The sequence below is a fragment of the Octodon degus genome, unplaced genomic scaffold, assembly GCF_000260255.1.
Source record: "Octodon degus isolate 3935 unplaced genomic scaffold, OctDeg1.0 scaffold00073, whole genome shotgun sequence".
NCBI lineage: Eukaryota > Metazoa > Chordata > Mammalia > Rodentia > Octodontidae > Octodon > Octodon degus.
The window spans coordinates 7,469,986-7,494,142 of NW_004524649.1; the positions used below are offsets into that span (position 1 = coordinate 7,469,986).

Genomic DNA, 24,157 nt, shown 5'->3' on the forward strand with positions numbered 1-24,157 from the left:
ACCAAGAAAGCAGAAACAACAGCCAGGAGGAAAGCAGCAATGTCATCTTACCTCACCAAGATAAATGACAATTTGGAAGAACGTGTCCATCAGCAAGATTCTGTCGGCCAGAATGCTGCTGCTGTCCAAGAGCACCGGCTGGAGAGAGACGGGGCGTCAGGCCTCGCCCCTCCCCAAGGACAGCCACCACAACCCCAACACCAGCGCCCCGGCTGGACTAGTGCTCTCCACCGTGGGGCTCCAAGTCTTAACTTCAAATAGAGACAGGGCCCCCCAAAACCAGAAGGGAACCAGAAATGATTCTGAACATTCCGTTTCCTGCTGGAAATCCGCCTTACCATTCTGATCTCTCAACTCTACCTTATCATTTCTATTTCAATTTTTACTTATTTATTTTGGTACAGGGTCTCACTACACAGCTTAACTCCCTGTAGTGATCCTCCTGTCTCAGCCTCCATAGCCCTGGGATTACAGGTGTGTGCCACCACGCCTGGTTTCAGTTGTCAGCACGGCGCGCCTAGAGTTCCGTAGCCAGCAGGGCATGTGGTACTGGGGATCAAACCCGGGTTTTTGTGCTTGCCAGGCAGGGGCTTAGACCACCAAGCTATCTCTCCAGCCCCATGATTTCTATTTTAATAATAAAAAGAACTTATACTAAATTTTTATAAATCTGAGTGTAAAAAATATTGATATTTTAGTTTCTTTTCAGTTTTTTTGATGCCTTCTAAAAAACATAACTTTTTTTTTTTTTTTTTTGTGCGGTTGTGCGGAACCGGGGACTGAACTCAGGCCCTTGTGCTTGCCAGGGAAGCGCTTATTCCACTGAACCATCTCCCCGGCCCCAAAACATAACTTTCTTTAAAAAAAAAAAATCATAACTGACTTTATCTGCAAACTAAGCAAGTGCTCTATTTCCATATAGATAAATACAAAAAGCTTCTATTTCTTTTTCATGTGACATTTTCACATTAGGACTTCTGTATTTTATGTTCCATAAACTATATGACTATTTCTTAAGTTATTTCTCCACTGCTGAGCTTCTGGACTGTTATAAAACGAACAGGAGTTCATTTCCTATTTCTCTGTACAAAGCCTTTCTCTAGGAATATTTTTTCAGACACTTTGTAAGACTTGAATTAATGGTCAAAGCATATGAACTTGCTGGAGGGATAAAACATCTTTTCTGTAGCTATTACTGCCTCCCACGAAAACACTGTTTTATATATCTTTTGAATTTTTCCTATGGATTCTTTTTAACTACTCAGAAATGGAAAGTGCTACAAAACTTCAAAAGTTTTCTTTTTTCCAGCTGTTGGGAGAAGCTGCCGGGGAAACCCTCCACTGAGGGCGCAGCCAGGCCTGGCTCACCTCCGGGGGGCCATGGAAGGAGTATGAGTAGAGGATGGGCTGGATCATGATGAGGGACTGCGTTAGGTCCTGGCGCGCAAAGTGGTGTCTGTAGTAGGACGACTCGTCGGGACTGTTGTTAAACACCTGGAGGAACGGCGACCTTCTGAGGTGGAACATGAACTGCACGAAGGGGAGGAAGACAAGCGCACAGAGCTGTGAGCCCTAGTATCCAGAGGGCAGACCCACCTGGTTTCCACATCCGGAGGACCCCGACTCTCCAAAAGGACCCCCCAGCTTCACAGAGACAGAGGCAAAAGTGGCACAGGGGCTGGCGGAAGTGGGAAATGGGGAGTCTTTTTTTTTTTTTGCGGAACCAGGTATTGAACTCTGGCTTTTATGCTTATTCTACTGATCCATCTCCCCAGCCCCGGAGTCATTGTTTAAGGGGTACAGTTTTAGCTTTGCAAGATGAATTCTAAACATTTTTTGTACATCATGAACATGTCTAACATCACACAACTGTACCCTTAAATATAGTTCAGATGGTACACTCTAGCACAATAAAAATTTTTCAAAGTATTTTTTAAGGGGGAGCTCCTGGATATGTCAAAGCTTTCTTATGAGCAAAAACGCAAAAATTTATTTCCAGAGTCCCTGACTGGGCTCTACGACTATCCGCTCTCAAAAAAATGAAGTAAAATGGAGAAAGATACACTTGGGACTTCGTATAGGAGCCACAGCACAAGAATCTCCTACAGCAAGAGCAGTAGCAGACTCCCCAGAATGAGGGGTTTGGGATCACCTTGAAGACACACATGCAGGCTGAGGGCAGGGGTGGGAGGGCAGAGACAAGGGCCGCAGGGACTGGAGAGCAGACAGCACTCAGGATGTGACTGGTGAGCGAGGGGGGAGAAGCGTGAGGCCAAGGCGCAAGAGACAACACTGGAAAGGGAACTTCTTTTTTTTTTTTTTTTTTTGGTTCCTCGAATGCCTTCAGGGCACGTTTGGCCAGTGGGAGAGTTGTGAGGTTCGAACTCCAGCAACCTGAGGCTGACAGCTTTGTGGAAGCAGCCACTTAAAGGACTGAGCTAGGGCCAGGGCCCCATAAGGGTTTTTTTTTTGTTTGTTTGTTTGTTTTTTTGGAAAGGGAACTTCTTTAACCTAGCATGAAGGGGCAGGACAGGCCTAGCTCACTCTGCAGAGCAGTCAGAAAAGGAAAACATGCTTCCCCTACATGCAGCAAGTTGCCGGAGCCTCTACATGTTAATGACAGGTTCTGAAATAACCGTAGTGGCTGGCACTCATGCACATGGCAAGGATTGCTGAGGATTGTTTGGTCCTTCCAGGAGCCCACACAGCAGGGTCTCACGCTGCTCCAAGCCTTCAGTGAGGAAACTGAAGCACAGGAGCAAAGCCCAAGGCCTCTTGCTCTCTGCATGGCAGCTGCTCTCCAGTTCAGGCCAGGGCTCCGGAGACAAAACCCTGACCTCACCTCGAATGCCTCACTACAGCAGCACCAAGCAGCCACCTCAGCTGGGAGCTCTGCCTGGCTCACCAGAGCCTCAACATGGGAGGCCCAGCAGCTCCCAGTGTGTCGGGTCAGTGGCACAGACTGGCTGCCAGGACGGCCCTCAGGAAAAATGGGTCTCATGTCTCTAAAGAGACTTCAAACCCCTCCGGCAGAGCAGACCAACTCCTCCCTCCCAAGGATGAGGAAACCAAAATGCCTATGGGCATGGGATGCCATCCACAACAAGTGGGAGGAAGCAGGAGCAGGGCAGCGTGGGGCTCTCCCCACAACACTGAGGAGCCTCAACCGCAGGGACATGGGCACTGGAATAGGCCACGCTGCCCCACAAAGTGCTGACCAGGTACCGGCATGAAGAAAGGTGCTGCGCCCTCAGAGGCCTCAGCTCATGCAACCCTGCCATCAGCACTGAGTGAAGGGTGGAGGTGCAGCCATGGGCTGCTGACCTTTGTCACCTGCAGTCTGACACTGAAAACCCAGAAGCCTTCATTTTGCCCTGGGCATAGTTTATTGTTGTGTAGTAAATATGCATCTCTTTTTTAGTGGCTTTTTTTTCCCATTCCCTTCTGTGGATGGAACCCAGGGCCATGTGCGGAGCTACATCCCCAGCCCTGGAGCGAGATTTCTCACCTGAGGATATAGAGAAAAGGCATCTGAAAGCCTAAAAGATGTGGGATCTTCTTTGGTATATTGTCCAAACTTCTGACACTGTTGAAAGAAAAAAATTCAAAACAAAAAAACCCCTCAAGTTAGTGTCACCTGGAAAACTGCAGTCTGAGCCCTGTTCCCACCTTAACTCTGCCTGTCCCAGGAGTTCTGGAGGGCAGAGGGGAGGAGCCAGAGCTCTGTACCTCTGGCAGCTCCCAGGCAACACCGCAGGGCCCACATTGAGCTGATGGCTGCCTGGCTCTGTGAGGCACCTCAGCCACGTGACAGCCTGTGCGATCATGCCAACCAGTATGCACATGGGCTATTCTCTTGTGTGATGACACGCTGTTCTCCCCTCTATATGGTGGATCTCCACACTGTCAAGTTCTCTCTCCCTTTCCTGCCTTTACTTCAATCGCACCTTTCCTCCAGTCAACGGAGAACAGGCTGTCCGCAGTCAGGAAGCTCGCTGCCAGCAATCGCTCCCTTTCCTATCTCTGCCCATCGCCCAACGAAGCCTCCTCTGCCTTCTGTAGCAGCTCCTTGTTCTCCTCACTGCGGGGTGACCACAGGTGGGTTCATGGGCCCTGCTCTCCTCCCTGCTGCCTTGGTAACAGATGAACACTACAACCACAACAATGACTCCAAATCTCCCTCCCTGTGTCCAGTTCCAAGTGGCAGTGGGGATTTCTACCTAATCATTGGGCGGCTTTCCATAGAAATATAAATCTATTGCGTAGAGCACCCTAATTACAGGCACCAGGCCATCTCGGGATATATTTTTATAAGCTCACATTCAACCAATCAAAAATAAGCCAATTTTTCTTTTAACTGAAATCAAATTTTCATGACAAGATAATAGAATAACAATAGCTAACACATTGTATATCATTATCTTTAAAGTAATTACTCAGAGCACAATGTATGGACACAAAAAATTCTCCAACTGATACTAGCACAAACCTTCATCTTCCATGAATCAAGAGACATTAATAGCATAACTAACTTGTATTTTTTTTCTTTCCCTTCTTTCTCTTTTCCCCCACTCTAGTTCTTTTTTTAATTTTAAATAATTTCTTCTCTTTCCACAATATTTATTGTACCTTTTTTTTTTTTTTTTGGTGGAACCAGGGATTGAATTTTGGTGGAACCGGGGATTGAATATTGTACCTTTAAGACCTTATTTATTCTTGTGATTTCTCATACCAGCAAGACAATACGATATTTACACATGTGAGTCTGATTTATTTCACGTAAGAGTACGGTCTCAAATTTTAACCATTTACCTATAAAAGCCTCAAGTTTATCTTTCTCTAAGGCTGAGTAGTACTCCATTGTATAAAAACACATCTTTTTTATCCATTCCTCAGTTGATGGGCATTTGGCTTGTTTCCAGGATTTATTTATTGTGAATTATTTTTCTGTATTTTAGGGAAGTGTCTACAGGGTGTTCAGGGTCTCACTACTAGATCGGACTTTTGTAGTGATCTGCCTGTTTACAGCCTCCCAAGAGCTGGGATGACAGGCGTATGCCACTACACCCAGTCTCAATTGCCATCTCAGCGCACCCGGGGGGGGGGGGGTAGGGTCGGAATGGCCGGCCCAGGGATCGAACTCCTGGTCCCTGTGCCTGTCTGCAGGCGCTTTACTCCCCTGAGCCATTTGGCCGGCCCTCTGTTTCCAGGATTTAGCTATGAAAATTGTGCTGCCATGAACATGGGTGCACAAATATCACTGTAGTATGATGTTTTTAATTCTTCTGGGAAGATACCCAGAAGGGATAAGGCACTATATTAAAAAAAAGAAAAAAAACTTCTCTCCTTCCCCATTTTCTACCACAATACTTGCATGTGCTCTACCTGAAGTATGAAACAAAGCTTACTCTTTTGGACCTCAGTGCTGGGGACTAACCTTGAGGTCTTGTGCACACCAAGTAAGTGCTCTACCACTGCACTACATGATGATAATAAATTAAGAACCAGGTTCTTAATTTTTATATAGTCACTTCACCAAGTTCCAGCAGTTTTCCTTTCTAGCTCCAAGTCTCCTGGTCCCTCTATTTCCACTGTCACTCCCTGGTCTCAGCTTCCTGGAGCCTGCACAACACTCCCTCCCCTGTATCATCACCCTTTTCTTGCACAGTTGACCATGCCTAAATTACACCCCTGACCTAAGTCTAACTCTGCAGTTAGGGCACTCTGCAGTCCCTGTGAGTCTTTACTGACTCCATCTCCCACAGCCAGCACAGCCTGTGACACTGGTCCCTCTACTGTCCCCAGCACAAGCTGAAGAGCACAGCTCACTGCCTTTCCTATCAGCCTGCCCTGTATACAGAACTCTTACTGCAAGGTCTCCTCCCCGGGAAGCCTTTGCCAACCCCACTCTCTGCTCATCTGTCCTCCCTCTAAAATCCTAGAGGAACAGTTTTCAAATTCTGATGGAATTGTTGGCATTGCCTGAGAAACAGCTCCCAGAGTGGGAAGGAGCAAATACAGGGCTGGGCAGAGCTTACCAGGTTTCCTATGTGGGCTTGTGCTCACAAATACTCTGGGAGCCTTCATCTAAGGCAACCCTGACGCAAGCAGATCTGCGTCTTCTGGTGTACTGTGTATCTATTCTAAAGCCAGCCCTTGAGAAGAAAACCCACCATTAAAGTTTCTTTCATATCATATTCAGAACTACCATGATGGTATAAATTTCTGCTGGCTGAATGTATAGAGTAAGAGGTGTGGGCCGGCCAGATAGCTCAGCAGACAAAAGCACCTGCTTAGGCAGAGCACAGTGGTCAGGGTTGGATCCATACCATGCCGGCCCTGCCCCCAGGGCACGCTGAGATGGTGATTAAGACTGAGCATGGTGGCGCATGCCTGTAATTCCAGCACTAGGGAGGCTGAAAACAGGAGGATCACAAGTCTGATCTGTGTAGTGAGGACCCTCTACCAAATACATAAAAAATAATAATAAAAATAAAAAATAGGGCCAGCCAAATAGCTCAGCAGATTAAAGCGCCTGCAAGCAGGTGCAGGGGCTGAGAGTTCAATCCCCGGGCCTGCCATACCAGCCCCACCATCCCAGGCACACTGAGATGGCAACTGAGACTGGGCGTGGTGCACACCTGTAATCCCAGCTTTTGGGAGGTTGTAAATAGGCGGATCACTACAAGTCTGATCTAGTAGTGAGATCTTGAACCCTCTGTAGACCTTTCCCTAAAATACAAAAACAATAAATAAATAAAAAATAGAAGAGGAAAAACATTAAAATAAATAAATAAAATAATAGGTATAAGTAACAACTTTCTTTTTTACAAAGTAAAGCAAAGACCACAGCTGAACCCAGTGCCACCATCCCCAATTTACCAGTCGGATGAGCTGCCGGTCCAGCCATCGGAGCACATCGGGGCCCTCTTCTGACTCCGCCCGGAACACTCCGAGCCGTGCCATCAGGACCGCTGCAGCCTCCTGGTCAAACGCAGCCTCTATGAGCTGGAGCTGGCTCTGCACATCTGCCCAACTTAAACGCCACAGTTAGTGTGGTGTGACATTCGAGAGCCACCATGGCCACACATGCACAGACCTGCTTCCTCCTCCACTGATGAGGGCAGGACTCTGAGCTGCACTAGTGTAACTGGTAAGGGGTGAGCAGACCCCAATCGCACTCAGTCACCCTCATGCCATCTCAGAGGGCTGTGCGCTTGAAGGAGAATTTAGAGAAGCCCACTGTGTGCTGGAAATGTGGCAAAGCAAGACACCCAGAGATACAGATACATCCTTTCTCACTGTCATCTTACAAAACCCCCCGTATTTATAATCTCATAAAAGATAAAATGACCTTCCAGAATCATCTCTAAAGAAAAAAGCAATTAGCACACATTCCATGTCTTTCAGAGGCACAAACATAATACAAACAAACCTAAGCAACAGGAGACAGCCCAGGAATGGGTCCGCACAAACACACACAGCCATGAGATCCAGAGTACAGAAAGAGTCTACAAATCAGGGGTCAGGAGAAAAGAATAGATCTTACAAAGACATGCAAAGGCTAAGTTCATATGACCGGGACACAGCAAGCGGCAACTGCCTGGCAAAAGAGAAAACACAGCCCTAGGTGAGATGGGGCTCTGTAGTGGCGTGTTGAAGACTGTAATACCCATCATTAACAAAGCCGCAGGGCACCTGCTTCCCCCTGCTGGGGAGAGTACAAGTGAGCTTCTCAGGAGAGCGTTTTTGTGGTGCGCACAGACCGCTTTTCTGAAGTGGCTGGCAAGAGAATACCCATGTGTACAACAACCGAGATACATAAACACAGTGTCCCCGCAAGGCCAGGCTTGAAAATGTGCTCTCACAGAGGAGCACAAGTGCCAGCCAAACTCCGCAACCCTATATGAGCACTAAAGTAAATGAGACAAGGCTGGCAAACTTCAGCTATATGCAGACACAAATACAGGCAATATCCTTATAAGCTGAGAAGCTGCCGCACACATATGCAACAGACACGTGCAGTACACAACATCACAGAAATGCGACTGGGCAGTTGAACCAGTAACAGCCTTTACTCTGGGGAGGGTATGTGTGGAATCTCAGACACATTCGTCTCTGTACAGTGTGCATGGAGACGGGGTTGCCCGCCTTCCGCAATATACAACGTACAGATGCTCAACTCCCTTACAGAAAATGGGACAGCATTTTCTATAAAAAAGGATCTATACAATCGCTTCCATACACTTCAAACCTTCTCTAGATCACTAGCATTACCTAATATAGTCTAAATACTATGCAAATAGTTGCTACATTGTTGTGATAGGGAACAACATGGAGAAAATCTGAACATGTTCTTAGGGACACAATACTGTTTTTCCAAATATTTTCCATTGAAGGCTGGCTGAATCCTTGGACACGGAGCTCAGAGATGTGGGAGGTAACTGCTCTTACGTTCTACCTGAGTCTTTAACGAGGATATGTTTGAGTTGCTTATCTAATACATTAAAATAATGAAAAATAACTTTTACGGGTTACTTGGAATTGAACCCCAAGTACTCACTGAGCTATATCTTCAGTCCTTTTTATTTTTTTATTTTATTTTTTTTTAAATTTTATTTATTTATTTGTGTGTGTGTGTGTGTGTGTGTGTGTGTGGCCAGCTCAGCCCACCAGGGGGCGTGGCTGGCTGGCATGTGGTGCTGGGGGATTGAACCGTGGTCCCTGTGCTTTGCTAAGCTTATTCTAAGTAGGTGCTTTAGACCACTGAGCCATCTCACCAGCCCCTTATTTTTTATTTTGAGACAGCAATTTGCTAAGCTGCCGGGGCTGGGCTTGACTTTGTAATCCTCCTGCCTCTGCGCCCACACAGTGGTGGGATTACAGCCATAAGCTACCACCCTGGCTACTGAAAGTTAACTTTTAATTAACTATGTTCCTACTAAAAGCTGATTCCTCTGGGCAACAGCATTGCCTCCTTTTCTAATCTGATGAGCCTGGGAGGACTGGGGAGCACCAGTCAAAGGAATCAGAAAGACCAACAGGACGCTGTTAAAACATCTCTTCACAAAAACCTCAGGAAAGGGCTCAACAAAAATGAAGCAGGTGACTCACTTTCGGGCAATGGTGGTCACACGGATGCGCTTCTGAGTGCTGGAGTGCTGATACTGCGTGACAAACTGGATGGCACCTCTGCTTCCTTGGGGGATCGGGGCGTTGTGCTGCAGGGCGAGAAGCCACACACCTGTTATAGTCCTAGGCACAACTCAAACACAGAGACGGAGCCCAATGGGCTCTCATAAAACAGCGAACTGTGAGGCTGGGGAGATTTTTGTTGTGTTCTGAATGGTACTCATAGGCCTGTGCAGTTCATGCATATAACCATTGCCCCAAAATAAAAGCAAACCAGTACAACAAAAGAGAAGCCCAGGCACTGCTAAATTCCTGGGGTGGGGGATATAGCTCAGGGGTAGAGCATGTGTTCGTGTCCCACATACACAAAACCCTGGGTTTATCAGCAGCACTGAGGGAAAAAAACAAACCAGACTAAACTCCAATGAACAACCTGCATGTTGAAACAGGGATGAAATACACTTATAAACACAAATTGCTTTGAAGTACATAAAAAGTAAGACTGATCAACAGATACCCAACAAAGCACCACCCTAAAATGTCAGTTACAGAATTGAGCTGGTGGCTGTATGTGTGTTCACTGCAGAATTCTTTCAATTATTCCTATGCTTAACAGTCATAGCAGAGGAAGACTGACACACTCGGGAACTCGCTAACCCTGCGAGGGCTAGTAAAAGCGCAGAGCTCCTCATGACTTAGCAGGTCAACACCTGTCTGACTGTGACTAAACCCTGAAAGGATAAAAGATCAAGCCAGACCAGCATCAAGACTTGCATTTGTAGAATGCATGCGAGTAGAACCCAAAGTAGAATGCATTTGTAGAAAAAAAATGAGAACCCTGGTTTATAACAAATCAGAAAACAGGGACTCTATGACATAAAGACGTGCTGAGGAATGCAATTCACCTGATTGATGACTTCGAAGTAGATGCCAAGGGTAGATGTGGGGTCCAGGCTGCAGATCTTCCACTGACTCGTGCCTCCCACACCAAGCTCCTGGTGGCAAGGAGAGGAATTAAACATCAAAAATCAATCCTGTGCTCAACAGTGATGACAGCTATGATGAGTGGGCCAGGCCACTCAAAACACCTATGAGGTGAAAATGTAAACTTCAGTGCAAAGTCCACATACACGACTTTAAAATTAAGCTTTTTTATGGGCACTTGGAACAATATGGGGTGTGTAACCCATCTCACATTACACACACTGAAGTCAACAAAATCAAGTCAAGACTGGGCAAAAAGTAACAATAGGAGAAAGAATTATCTTAGACTGAAAGTTCATATACTTCTTTTATCATCATCAAGAAAAATGAGTTGCAGCACATTGGCTATAAGTATTCGTTTCTAACTCAATATTTATACATATAAGCCCTCAGTGAAACCACAGCAATATGAAAGCTACTTTTTATTTATTAGCTGAACGGCTCTCAATGATAAATGAGGCCCAGTGAAATGTGAATCTAAGTGTCAGCTCAAAGAAAATCCCCAGAATCCCCAACCGAGGCCACTAGACTCTGAAGCATCCATTCCAGCATCAGAGAAGCTGCGCGCACACACTGCGACACCTCATCAAGCTGAAGAATGCTGCACTTACAATGTGACAGGCAGCAGGACACAGTGATGCATGCCTGTAAACTCAGCACTCTGGGACACTGAGGCAGGAGGATTACAAGTTTGAGACCAGTCTGATCAATTTAGCAACTTAAGAGAGACCCTGTCTCAAAATAAAAATACAAATGACCTAAGTAAGACACAGTTCACTATGAAGTCCTTGGTTCAATCTCCAGTACTGGGAGAAAAAAAAAGTGCTTTTGCATTAGAGTGCCACTCTGAACCCACCCTGTTGCAGCCAGGTGGCACCACCTCAGAGCCCTTCTGGGCTGTGTGCACCTGGCCAAGAGTGGCCTCTCAGGAAGGTGACCAAGCCACAGGGTGGGGAAGTCCCTGAAGCCCCACAGCAGGGAGGGCACACTGTCCTGCCCATGCATCCTAAGCAGGACCGTGAGGCAGATGGGTGTGGGGCTCACCTTCCCTGTCCAGCCTTTCCCACAGGGAACAGGGATTCTCACTGCCAGATGGTGAAGGGTCACAACTGGGAAACACCAGCGAGTCCAGAAGCCTGCATCCCTCCCTCCCACGCCTCACAGATGCTGGCGTATGCACCATCCACTGCCCAACCAACCCACAGCAGTCTCTGCTGTCTGGCACTTGAGCGCTCGGAGCTGAAGCGCTCACTCCTGAAGGGCTCTGAAGTTTGCCGGCCTCATGAGGCTGGCACTGAACCACCAAGGGCCCTGGCACAGCGCGCCTATATGGGTGGCGGGGTTGAGACCTGGGATGGAGCCCCTCCACCCAGCTCTGCCCCTCCTCACGGCTCTCTGGCCTTCAGTTCCTTCCCTGAACCCTCACACACAGGGATGGACAGCTCAGTGCTCCTTTCTCATCCCAATCTGTCATGTGGCAACCCCCCACTCAAGGTGTCACTGTAGGACAGGGCCACGGGGTTTTCCTTACATTTTCTGACACACATGGTCCCTTCACATTCAGAGACACACAGGGACCAATGGCTCCCGCAACCTTCAGCTCCCGAGAGGTCTGAAACAGATCACGGCAGAGCAAAGGTTAAACAAGGCTGAGGAGGTGCTGACCAGGGTGGTGGCCACGTGTCCCTGGGCCACAGTGCTACTCCTGACACCAGCCCACCTCCAACCCTCATGGGGCCAAAAATGATGGGGTGGAGCCTGCAGAAACCAGCAACCCTAGACCTTTTGTCTGAACAGCCTTTCCACGCCTGTGTCCAGCAGGCTGCAGTCACCAGCAGTCTGAGCACGGTAGTCAGGACAATTCTCCAACTCCATGAACACTTGAAGTCTATCATACCTTTACTTCCAAAGTAGCACCAAATGCCATTCGGAAATCTCCATTAAAATCTTTGCTAAAAATTCTCTGGAAGGTCTGCTTGAAGAGAGAGGTGTTGAAAGAATCTCCCATCACCATGTGGCCTCTAGGTAAGAAGACAGACAGAGCAAGTGAGCAGCAGGACGACTGGAAGCTGGACACCCCCCCTCAGGGCAGCAATGTCCACAGGCGGGGCCTAGAGAGCCACCGGGTCCCCGGAGGGTGCAGCACTCATCGGTGATGGACCCATTCCTGACCTCTGCTGGCCCAGCTGCCAGCAGGCACGGGTCACCAGGGATAAGCCTTGGAAGGGTACGTGGGGTCCCGGGTCCCTTCCCATCCCTTCTGTCTCTACTTCCTGGTGGCCAGGAGGTGAGCAGCTCTACTCCATTGGCCCTGTCTGCCAGGAGTTTCTACCTTGGTGTGCGCCTAAAGGAATGGAGCCAGCCAACCATGACCAAAACCTCAGAGACAGAGCCAGGAATATGGAGGAATGCCCAGCTCAAACTCAACTGTCCTACTTCTGTCACCGAAGAATGTGCAGAGCTTCTTTACTGCCTACCAGCAAGCGAGCAGTGGACACCTCATAGCTGGGCATCTCTAATTGAAATCAAATCTGACTCCCCCTACCTCTTTTGCCTCTTTGGTATGGGAAAATAGCCAGGTCTGTGGGGAAAGCTTCTCAATTGAGTCCACTGGCTCAAAACTCCCAATCTTTGACTTCACAAGTACTCCAAGTCAGGAAGCCCGGAGGCCTGGCATGAGCTCAACAGTCCCTTGGGCACCTCCAACATTGCTAGCCCACCCAGCACTAACACCTCAGCAGCAAGTGACTAGGTTCCACCTCTTCCTCTCCTCAGTGGGAACCAGAGCTAAAATGCACACTTGAGGCCCTGCCTCAGCACTGTGTAGGTGCTTCTCAAACTGCTTCATGCTGAGTTGCTTGAGATCTTTAGCAAGGATCCCTGCATGAATTTCAATGATGTGTGTGGTGGCTAAATGCTGCTCCTTATTAGTCCCTGGAAGAACTTTTATAAATGTGGGTGCCCAGGCCAAACCACACTGCCTACTCACAGTGTGGGGTGGAGGCAGTGCAAGACTTAAAGCAAGAGCACCTCTGTAGTTTCTCAGGTGTTGGGCATGGTGGCACACGCCTGTACTTCTGCCATCCCTGAGGCTAAGGCAGGAGGATCCCTGCAAGTTAAAGGCCAAGCTGGGCTACATACCGAGTTCAAAGCCAGCCTGAACTATATAGCAGACCTTGTCTTTAAAAAGTTCCTCCACTAACTCTAACATGTAGCCAGCCTCAGATCATTGCTTGACATGAGCATTTCTCCCATTCTCTTGGGCACCCTAATATCTGCAGAGCTGTGTCCCAGAGTTTCTGACTCTAGACCTGGGTAAGACACAAGAAGTGCATTCTCAGTCAGCTCCTAGGCCTCTAAGGAAGCAGGTGACCAGGTGACACACACACTAAGGGCCCTCCTTGGCTTGCTGCCCTGCAAGTACCACATTGCGTTCCTGAGTCACTGAGTCTCTCGGTCAGTGGATCCTACATTCTGGCTAGGTGCTCAGTATTAGTTACAAAGTATGGGGGCTTGGCCAGATCAAGTTTTTAAAAGTTGCTGGGTGTGGTCATACACGCCTATAATCCTAGCACTTGGGAGGCTGAGGCAGGAGGATCATCATGAGTTTGAGGACAACCCAGTCTACACAGAGAGTTCAGGCCAAATTGAACTACACAGTGAAACTCTTCTAACTGCTTCAAGATTCAAAACCTATTATTCCTTTTTCAAAGGAAATGCCCCACCAAAGGTCTAATACCTCACTCTGGACTGCTTGGTCTGGTCTCCACTTTGGCCTAGACTCTAAAGCAGCAGCTAAGTTATCGTGGTCTGACCTGTGTGTAGTGAACCCTTGTCCTCCTGCTCATTCCCGCTCCTTCCTCCATGGGGCCGTACCCCCCAGCCACGGAGCTCTCTGGACGCTCACCCATTCCTATGGCTCCAGCACTCATTCTCCTTCCTTAAAATACCACTCTTTGGGGCTCAGGGCACAGCTCAGCAGTAGGACACCACCCACACGCATGAAGCCTGGATTCAGCACCCAGGACTGCAAACAGGAGACTCTTTTCCCTCCTCAACATACCCTGTAAGATTGGTACAACACTTCATCTCCAGAAGTCCAGTCTGGTCAAGGGCACAAGCATAAATATCAATGCAGTGACCATTAGAGGCGGTTCGATGAGCGAGTGTCTCATAGTGCTGTGAAGGGGAGGGACAGGAGAGGAGGGAAAGAAGATGAGGAGAGAACAGTCTCAGCTACAAGCCCCTCTGCACCTCAGCAGGGCAGCGGCCACTCTGCAGCCAGCACCGTACCATGGGGTGCTTTGGATACAGCCCAGACCCGCACCCACCTTGGTTGCCTTTTTCATGAATCGTGCATTGTCTTTCTCAATATCATGCCAGGAACGAATGGGAACCTTCAGCTCATCTCCAACCACCATGCCGGGCCCCTGCGTGGGGGGCCCGCCTGTGAACAGCATGATCCTGGCGCCTGTGTTTGGAAAAGTTCCCTGCAACAGTAAACAGCAAGGCATTAGATGGTAACAGCTCCGCTTCCAAGTACAGTTTCATCTTCCCTGGAGAAATACTCTGAAGACGACCCGTTTGACATTTTCCTGGGTGTGGGCACTGTGCCCAGGCCCTCTTTGGCTGTCAACACCAGCAATACTGCAGAATCGAGCTGGTGAGATGGCTCAGTGGTCTAAAGCACCTACTTAGAATAAGCTAAGCAAAGCACAGGGACCACAGTTCAATCCCCCAGCACCACATGCCAGCCAGCCCCGCTCCCTGGTGGGCTGAGCTGGCCACACACACACACACACACACACACACAAAATAAAATAAATAAAAATAAACAAATAAATTCTTTAAAAAAAAATACTGCAGAATCATACCAACAAGGGTACAGAAACACAGCACATATTCTCTCCCAATCTGAAGGCTTTATACACTTCATTAATTTACTGTGAGCACTTGTCGTCACTCAAATTCACTTTTCTTTCTCATTTTTCTTTTAATCATGAAAACTTTTGGTATTTCCAAAACATTGAGGAACCCCCTCACTGTGGAAAAGGACTAACATACTTTCTGATACACAGAACAGTGGGAAAGCCTAGGTGAAATCTTTTGAAAGATTTTCAGAGAGCCAACAGATCAGTTTCTAGGACCATGCTTCCATGGTTGACCATAAGTGCTGATTACCTCCAGCAAGCCGACAGCAATGGACAGTGCAACCCCCGTGGATCGCAGAGGCCTCTTCCCCTGAGTGACTGGCCATGGGTCCCTCTGCAGCTCCCCGAGGAGATCAGTGAGGGTCATGTCAATCTTGTGAACGGGCTGCAGAAAACTACACAATTTGGGGAGGACACAACAGTGGCTTGATGAAGTGCTGTGATTTGCAACTATCGCTAACACACAGTAAGTACTCTACAAGTTAATTATTCCGAGGAGAAAAAACAACTTTTCAAGTTACCTCTGACTATAGGCACAAAATAATTCAGGGCAATTTTGGGAAAATGTATTCATTTATTAATCATCTGACTGATAGAAGGGTCTCACCACTTAGTCCAGCCTGGCTCTGATCAGGGCTATGGTACCCAAGCTGGCCTTAAATTCAATCTTCCTGCCTCAGCAGGCTGAGCAACAGGATACAGGCATGTGTCATCACACCTGGGTGAGGAATATAATTTAATCTAATAATTGGCAATTTATACATCTAGCATAGGAAAAAATTCGAAAATGAATAGATAGGTTTAATTAATTTTAAGCAGCAAAGGAATCTTAAGGACAGGTCCAGGGGATTCAGTCCACAGAAGGTCTGTCTTCCTAGGCAGCTGGCATCACGCTAAAGGTTGTTTGTGCTTCTCCTTAGACTTACAAGTAATCCTGGCAGTAACACTGGTTTCTTACCAGAGCCAGAGGACATCCCCAGCATGACAGGTGACACAAGCTATCTTTTGCTTGATGTTAATTCAGCCTGGAGGAGACTCAGGTACTCAATGGTCTGAATGCTGTGTACCTGCTCGTAAGTTTGCTTGAGATTACCAACAAGGAATTTTCAGTTCTAGTTTTATAGAAGATAAAAGGATCAAAGAGACAACAGAGCTTGTCGTGGTGGCCTCCCAGCACTCAGGAGGATCAGGCAAGAGGACTGTTTCAAGTTCAAGGCCAGCCTGGACTACAAGGAGTGAGGCAAGGCCAGCCTGAACTACCTAGTGAGAGCTTGTCTCAAGAAGCAAAAAGAGGACAATGACAAGTCTGGTGTGGTCACATATGCCTGTAATCCAGCTCTCTGGGAGACTGGGAGAGGAGGACTAAAAGTTTTGAGTCCAGCCTGGGCAACAGAACCACTCAACAGGAATGTATCAAAATGAATTGTATGGGGGGCCCGGGGAGATGGTTCAGTAGAATAAGCACTTGCCTGGCAAGTACAGGGTCCTGAGTGAGTTCAATCCCGGGTACCGCAAAAAAAAGGAGGGGGGGAGAGGAGATTGCTCGGCGGTCTAAGCGCCTGCCAGGCAAGCACAAGGACCTGGGTTTGATTCCCAGCACCGCATGCCATGCTATCTCGTGCCAGCCCTAGAACCCTGGGCATACCATGCTAGCCACCGGAAACAGATGTGGTGGCACATGCCTATAATCCCCATGCTAGGAAGGCTGAGACAGGAGGATCACTACAAGTCCAAGATGCACAGTGAGACCCGGTACCAAATAAAGAAATAAATTTAAAAAAAAAAAAAAGAAAAGAAAAAAGAAAAAGAGCTGCAGATAAAGCTCACTGTGAAGGCCCTAAGTCACAAAAGCATTTGACAAAACACCAGACACCGACCAGGCCCAGCACTGCTCTTCCCTCTCCCTGGCTGCCCCCACACCCACCGCAGTCTGCCTAACACCAACCCCATCTCTCACCTGCTGGACACGAAAGGATGCGCCTGAGGCTGTGCAGGTCTTGCTTGCTGCATGGGCATTGCTGGCTTGGACAGGCCCAGCATGTCCTAAAACACAGAAGGAACCTCAGTTCCTGAACAGAAGAAGTTACCTGCTGGTTACATCATTAAGAAAAATCCTTGCACCTGCTTCTGTAGGAACAAGGTACAAACCTGTATTTGCTTGGCAGTTAAATCCTTGGTCCCGCGGAAGACGTAACTTTTGGAGATTCCTTCACAGCTCAGCTCGTGAACCTGCACCATCCTGCCAAAAGTGATGAGGCCCACTAGGGCCTCGGGAGGCAGGAGGCTCAGGGACATCTGCAGGGACTCTTTGAGGGCCTGGAGGTCATCTTCCTCCAGGCATGTGTCCACCACATAGAGGAAGATCAGCGGGGCTTGAGGACCTCGCTACAGGCAAAAGAGAAAGCATGATGATCAGTACACAGATGTTACACAGATCTGGCTATATTTTAAAGCAAATCACATACAAAACAGCAATCTTCATCTACACTTACTGTCAAGGGAAAAGGACATAAGGACTTCTGCACAAACCTCTGCTGAGCTCATTGGACTCAGATTCTACTAAAACACCCTAACCATCAAAACCAGAAGCTCTGAACGCTATGGGCTGCACTGTTCTAGGCCCTGGGACACATCAGTGACCAGAAAAGCACAGAGCCCTACCTGACTCAAGAAGCGAATTTTCTGGGATGGCGAGATTATGAGGACAGTGACCGTGGTGAATGTGGAGGGAGCAGGTTCATGTTACCAGAGAAGTCACAGCAGCCTCAGCAAGAGTCACGCTAGAGAAAAACGCTGGAGGTGGAGAGGAAGGGAGCAGTACGGATGCAGACTAGGAGGCCCAGCCCAAAAGAAAAAAGCAGACACCAAGGCCACTTGGTATGGAGGTGCCCACTGCACTGAGCAAGGCATCAGTGAAAACCAAGGTTGGAGCGGCCACTCAGCGCCAAGAGACTGGCTTTCGCTCTGAGTAGGAAGGGGCACCATCGCCACACTGAAGGTTTCTGAACAGGGAAGTGACATATGTTTTTCTTTTAGTATTTTAAATTTTTTTTTTAATGTATTTGGTAGAGGGTCTCACTATGCAACTCACACTCATAGTGATCCTCCTGCTTTCAGTCTTCCCAACACTAGGATTACAGGCGTGCACCACCACACCCAGACTCTTTAATTTTTATTATATAATAAATCCATTTAATTTTAGGATGAAAACACAGAAAATGCAGGTGCAGATAAGCAAAAAATATGAGGAACAGGAAAAAAAGTTAGTGGAACTCTGAACCCAGGACCTTGTGTTTGCCAGACAGGAACTGTGACCTCTAACTATATCCCCGGCTCACATATATTTTTAAAGTTAAAGTGAACAATAAAACACAAAGCTGGGTGAGGTGGCATACACCCGTTATCCCAGCACTGGGGAAGAGGAGGCCAGACTGGACTACACAGAGAGACCCTGCCTCTAGAAACCAAACAAACAAACAAAGAATAAAACACGAATAGCAGAACTGGGCATGGGGCTCCATGGTAGAGTGCTTACCTGGCACACACAAGGCCCTGGGTTCAGTCCCCAGTATGCAAAAACAAAGTAATAAAACACAAACAGTAATGTTAAAATTAAGGAGAGCACTTAGCAGACCCGTAAAGTAATAGCAAGGGTTGTGGCTGACCCAGGACAGGCACCTCCTGGGTGTGGAAAGAGAAAGGGTGGATTCCAAGTAAATTTTAAATACTGAGACAATGGGATACTCTACTAGATTAGATTTGGGGTGTGAAAGGGAAAGGTCCAAAACAAGGCTAAGTCTTTTAAACTCAACTAAATATGGAGTTGGATCAACTAAGATAATCAGTTCTGCCTTTTTATAGCCTTCTGTCAAGACCTGAAAACACTGCCCAACTTTTACACCCTGCCCTAACCTCACATGTAAGACCCGCTGCCCGTGCAGCTTTTGGCCCCTGGAGGGAAAGGACGCAGACTTGAACAGATTTCAAGAGAAAATCAATTTTTAACACTATTTCGTAAACACAAGATGGTAAAGTTACCTGTACCACGTACTCAATTGTAGAGAACTGGGGCATGAGCTCGGCGGGCTGGTTCACCTCGGATATGCCCGCGTACGCAGGAGGAAACTGCAAAGAGAACACAGAATGATGTGCAGTGCAGGCAGAAGGCACTCGGGTCCCATCTGCTATTTCCACTGAGGAAACGGCCACAACACGACCAGTGCCGACTCTGAACACACTCATTAGCGTTTAAGTGCTGCCCTGCAGCTTAAAGGCTGAGATTCACCTGCCTCACCAATAGTCTGTATAGCAGATGAAAGCCTTTAGTTAGGGTTATTATTTTGGTGGTTATCAAGAAAATTACTATGTTCAGTGCAGAAAAACTGGCCAAGTTCAGGAAAAGAAAGCAGAGAGAAAAAAATCCTCTCCCTTACAGGCAGCTACTGTAGTCATCTTGGCCCATTTCCCTCTCGATTTTTTCTCCTTAAGTTGGGATCACTCTCTACACAAAATTTTGGGAATGCTTTTTGTACTTCACATAATGGCACAGACATTTTCTCTTTTAGGAAATAAAAAACTGGAAGCATTTCAAATTCATAGTTTGTGGGCTGACTTTAATCCTAATACTCCTTGGTTTTATGTTCAGGACAAAAGCTGAGGTGTGTCTCTCCAAGTTGACAGGGATCCTCGCAGGCCAATAAGCCTCAAGTGAATAAACCCAAGTCTTGCCCAGCAGAAGACAGGCAGATACAGGATGGCAGGGCTAGCCGGAAAGAGACAACTGGCATCAAGCAGGACCCTGGGAAGGGTCTCAGCAGGGCCAGCAAAATAGCTGAAACCCGCACCCCATGAGTGTTTCCAGAGGGCAGGCTGCATCCATGGCTAGCAGAAGGCATGAGGGACAGACAGGTGAACTCCAGCCTCTGGCCCTTCCCAACCACCGTCAAGGCCCTGCTCACCCACCCAGGGTACCAACTGCAGGGACAGCAGAATCCCCAATTCCTCCAGGGCCACCTCTCATCTGCTAGCTCATTGAGAGGTTCCTCAGGCTGTGTGCCCACGACATGCACATCCCGAGCCACATCTCTCAGTGGGCAGATGATGGGCTCAGGTAACACCAGCACCACGCACTCACACAGATTCTGTACACTACTCCATCCAGTCACTTGCACTTTGAACTCAAAAGTTTAATTCTCACAGCAGCCCAGACAAGCACATGCAACCCTGTTAGCTTAATTTTCAAGATGAGGAAATTGACATACAAGACAGTGACTCATCCAAGTTTACACTGGAAGTAAAGAAAAAATCTGACTCAGTGGCATAAGCACCTGCCTGGCAAGTTCAAGGCCCCAAGTTTGATGCCCCATGCCGCAAATAATAATAATAATAATAATAATAATAATAATCTGAGAACCAAACCCAAGCACTTCGGGCATGGTAGTCCTGGCTTTTAACCAGCATGCATGCATGCTTTAAAATTTTATGATAAATTATATTAAACATAGACATCAATTCTGAATGTAGTAAGATACAGGGCTTTTTTTTCTTGTGGGGGGCAGCTGTTTTATTTTGCTTTTGAGACAGTCTCACTAAGCAGTTCAGGCTGGCCTTGAACCCCTAGTGATCCTTCTGCCCCAGCCTCCCAAATGCTGGGATTATAAGCATGCATTACTACACCCAACAATTTTTTATTTTTAATTTAATCTGTTAGTGGAGCTGGAGATAGAAAACAGGGTCTCCTGTTGGTAGGCAAATGGTCTAAAACTGAGCTACAGCTCCAGCCTTTTTATTTTTAGTTTCTGATATAGGATGTTTTTAAATTGTCCAGGATGGCTTCCAACTCAGGATCCTTCCTGCCTCAGCCTCCCAAGTAGTTGGGATTATGGGAGAGCTGTGCCTGGCTGCTGGAAGTTTCTTAAAACTCAGAAATGAGTACTGGATTCTGTCACATGCTAGAACACTTCTCATGGTAAACATTAGGCACCTCCCATTTCCAGCTGCTAAGAAAAAGAAAATGTTTGATAGATCTTTCCCTCTGTCTCTCTCTTTCATGTTACTATAGTGAATTACAATGATTTTGAACTGTTCTGGCAAGTTCTGTCATGGCCTCATAGGGTTTTAATTTTTCTCTGTAAAATAGGAGAAAATGACAATAGTCCCTCCACACATACTTATGAAGTCAGAATGTACTGATGTATGGGAAGAATCTGGCCCAGAAACAGGGCACATGGTTGAATTCAGTTCACCTGCTCCTCCTCTCTCTCTCTCCAGGCAGGGCCTCTCTTTATTCCTCCTCGCCTCCCTGTGAGGAGTGTGGGTGGTACCTTAGGCAACACCCGACACTCCACAAAGACCTGAATCTAAGTACAAAAGAATGGCTGACAGTCACACCTGCCCCTCCAAACTACAGCGCTTCTTGGCCTCCTTGTTTTGTTTTTGAGACAAGGACTAGCTATGTACAAAAGGTTGGCCCTGAAATTCTACCTTGGCCTCCCAAGTGCTCAGATTATGCGTGCACCACCACACCCTCCTAGGTGCAAACCTCTGTATTCTTTTGCACCCCAGTTCTGGAGATTGAATTTAGGGATACTCTACCACTGAGTTATACACCCAGCTTTTTAAAATTTTGAGACAGGGGCTCATTAAGTCCGAGTCACCTGAGATGATTTCAAACTTGTCATCCTCCTACCTCAGCCTCCTAGGTTGCTGAGATTACAGACATGTGCCACCACGCTTGGCTATATATATTTCTGAATCTCTCACAGAAACTTTACTTTTTACCCATGCAGAGGCCGAAATGTAGGCTCTCATTCATGCAAAGCATGTGCTTTCCCACTAAGCTACCTGCCCAGCCCCTCTTGGAGATAAATCCTGAACAGAACCTTCTAGTTTCTGAACCTGTAGGAAGTCATCAACTATGTACTGTGCACCACTGTCTTTATGTGCTATATCTGACAAGGACACTAATTATGATCAAACACATGAATACATAATACATCCTATTAACAGCTTAAGAGCTGCTAGAACAGTATATATCTTCGTGTGATTTTCTCTTAACAGCTGTACTTAGGGGACAAGTTTTGTTTTTTTGTTTTTTTCCTGTGGCCAGTTCAGCCCACCCTGGAGGCAGGGCTGGTGTGGCACGTGGTGCCGGGGATCAAACCTCGGTCCCTATGCTTTGCCTAAGCAGGCACTTTAGACCACTGAGCCATCTCACCAGCCCATTCAGTATGATTCATAGACCATAAAATTCACCCATTTTAAGTCACGATTTTTAGTACATGGATTGCATGATCATCACTACAATCCAGTCTGAGACATTCCTAGCAGAGACACAGTTAGTTATAAAGAAAGGCCGTGGCCTGGGGTATCCCTTAGTGATAGGGCATGTCCAAAGGCCCAGATTGGAGTCACAGCAACAAAACGAGAAGTCACTTTTTTTTTTTTTTTTTTTTTGTGGAACCAGGGATTGAACTCAGGCCCTTACGCTTGCCAGGGAAGTGCTTATTCTACTGAGCCATCTCCTTGACCCGAGAAGTCACTTTTTCATGTGAGGTTCTTTGAGTTTTTAAATTCTGTAAATCACAACTAAGCTCAGCATTGACACTTATACTTGGATCCTAAAGTTAGATCAGAAAAGGAAAATTGCCATCTACCACCCAATTAGAATACCCTACAGTCAAGTGCAATATGAACCAGGACCTATTTTCTTCACTTCCACAGATAATGCTCAAGAAGAGAATTTCACAGGCCTTCATGACAAATAGCTAGGCCCTCGACAATGAAGCCATGTGACAAAAAAATCCCAAGTGTTCCGTGTGCAGTACTGTGCTTACCAAAGCAAGCCCTTGGAGTCAGCAGAAACTGCCGCCCACCAGCATGGGCAGAGTTACATTCACAGCTAAACATTTTCACAGTACAACAAACATAAACATATTACCTATTTTTAAACATAATTCACATACCTGGTTTCTTTGGAAACAGAAATTACAAGCCCAAAGTTTTGCTTGATAATCAACCTGACTGTAAAAAAGAAAAATTCCATCAGAAGGTAGCATTCTTACTTTTAAAGCATTCAAACGCAAATGAATGAAGCTCAACTAACAGATATGTGTTTGTATATGTGTGCGTAGACAAAAGATTGCGAAGCTTCACTGCGAGGAGAGAGCTAACTGATTAAGTACACCAACAACTTCCAGCAAAGGCTGCAGCAAAGAATGAGTCAAACTTTTCTTTCTTTAGCTTTAGTTTTTTGAGATAAGGTCTCACTATGTAGTTCAGGCTGGTCTTGAATTTGCTACATTTATGCAGCCCAGGATGGCCTTAAACTCATACTTTCCTCCTGCTTCAGCCTTCTAAGTGCTGGGGTTATAGGCATGCTCCACCAGGCCTGGCTTATTTTTCTCTTTTCTAATTCCCTAGACAATTTTTAAATGTCTTGACTACTAATATATGAATAAACTAAAAAATGTTACCTCGTTTTGACACTCTCCACTTATTTCAAAATTATTTCATCCTGGGGCCAGGAACTTAGCTCAGCAGTACAATGCCTGCCTGGCAAGCCAGAGGTCATAAATCCAGGGGGGTTGAGGGGCTGTGATTATTTCAACCTGGTGTGGCGGTACACTCCTGCAGTCCTAGCTACTCAGGAGGCTGAGACAGGAGGACTACTGGAGCCTACAAGTTCAAGATGACACTAAGCAACACAGAGAGACTCTCATCTAAAAAAACAATTAATTTAAAAAATACCCATACATATGAAAAAACTACAGGTCACTATGTCAAGTACCAAAAAATTAGCTGGGAATGGTGGCACATACCTCTAATCCCAGCACTCAGGAGGCTGAGGCAGGAGGATTGTTGCAAGTTCGAGACCAGCCTGGGCTATAAGGTGAGCTTAAGGCTAGCCTGAGCTGCATAGCAAAACCCTGTCTCAAAAAAAAAAGGACCAATGGGGCTGGAGAGATGGCTCAGTGGTCTAAAGCACCTACTTGAAACAAGCTTGGCAAAGTACAGGGACCGCTGTTCAACCCTCCAGCACCACATGCCAGCCAGCCCCGCCCCCTGGTGGGCTGAGCTGGCCACACACACACACACACAATAAATAAAAA

The 24,157-nt window shown here is 47.0% G+C and overlaps 1 protein-coding gene across 6 annotated transcripts in view; it reads right to left on the minus strand.

The window, feature by feature from the left end:
* Sec23b (Sec23 homolog B, coat complex II component) overlaps window positions 1–24,157 on the minus strand; it is a 31,862-nt gene that overhangs the window by 3,581 nt on the left and 4,124 nt on the right. For all 6 annotated transcript variants that reach the window (XM_023720212.1, XM_023720210.1, XM_023720211.1 and 3 more), the window contains exons 3-17: window positions 23,012–23,069; window positions 19,086–19,172; window positions 17,196–17,432; window positions 17,005–17,090; window positions 15,298–15,442; window positions 14,448–14,606; window positions 14,180–14,295; window positions 12,014–12,137; window positions 11,648–11,728; window positions 10,038–10,127; window positions 9,115–9,221; window positions 6,883–7,036; window positions 3,509–3,586; window positions 1,369–1,530; window positions 52–138 (exon numbers count right to left, since the gene is read on the minus strand). In XM_023720212.1, the coding sequence (XP_023575980.1) occupies window positions 52–138; window positions 1,369–1,530; window positions 3,509–3,586; window positions 6,883–7,036; window positions 9,115–9,221; window positions 10,038–10,127; window positions 11,648–11,728; window positions 12,014–12,137; window positions 14,180–14,295; window positions 14,448–14,606; window positions 15,298–15,442; window positions 17,005–17,090; window positions 17,196–17,432; window positions 19,086–19,172; window positions 23,012–23,069 (1,771 nt within the window). The remainder of the gene's footprint in view (window positions 1–51; window positions 139–1,368; window positions 1,531–3,508; window positions 3,587–6,882; window positions 7,037–9,114; window positions 9,222–10,037; window positions 10,128–11,647; window positions 11,729–12,013; window positions 12,138–14,179; window positions 14,296–14,447; window positions 14,607–15,297; window positions 15,443–17,004; window positions 17,091–17,195; window positions 17,433–19,085; window positions 19,173–23,011; window positions 23,070–24,157) is intronic.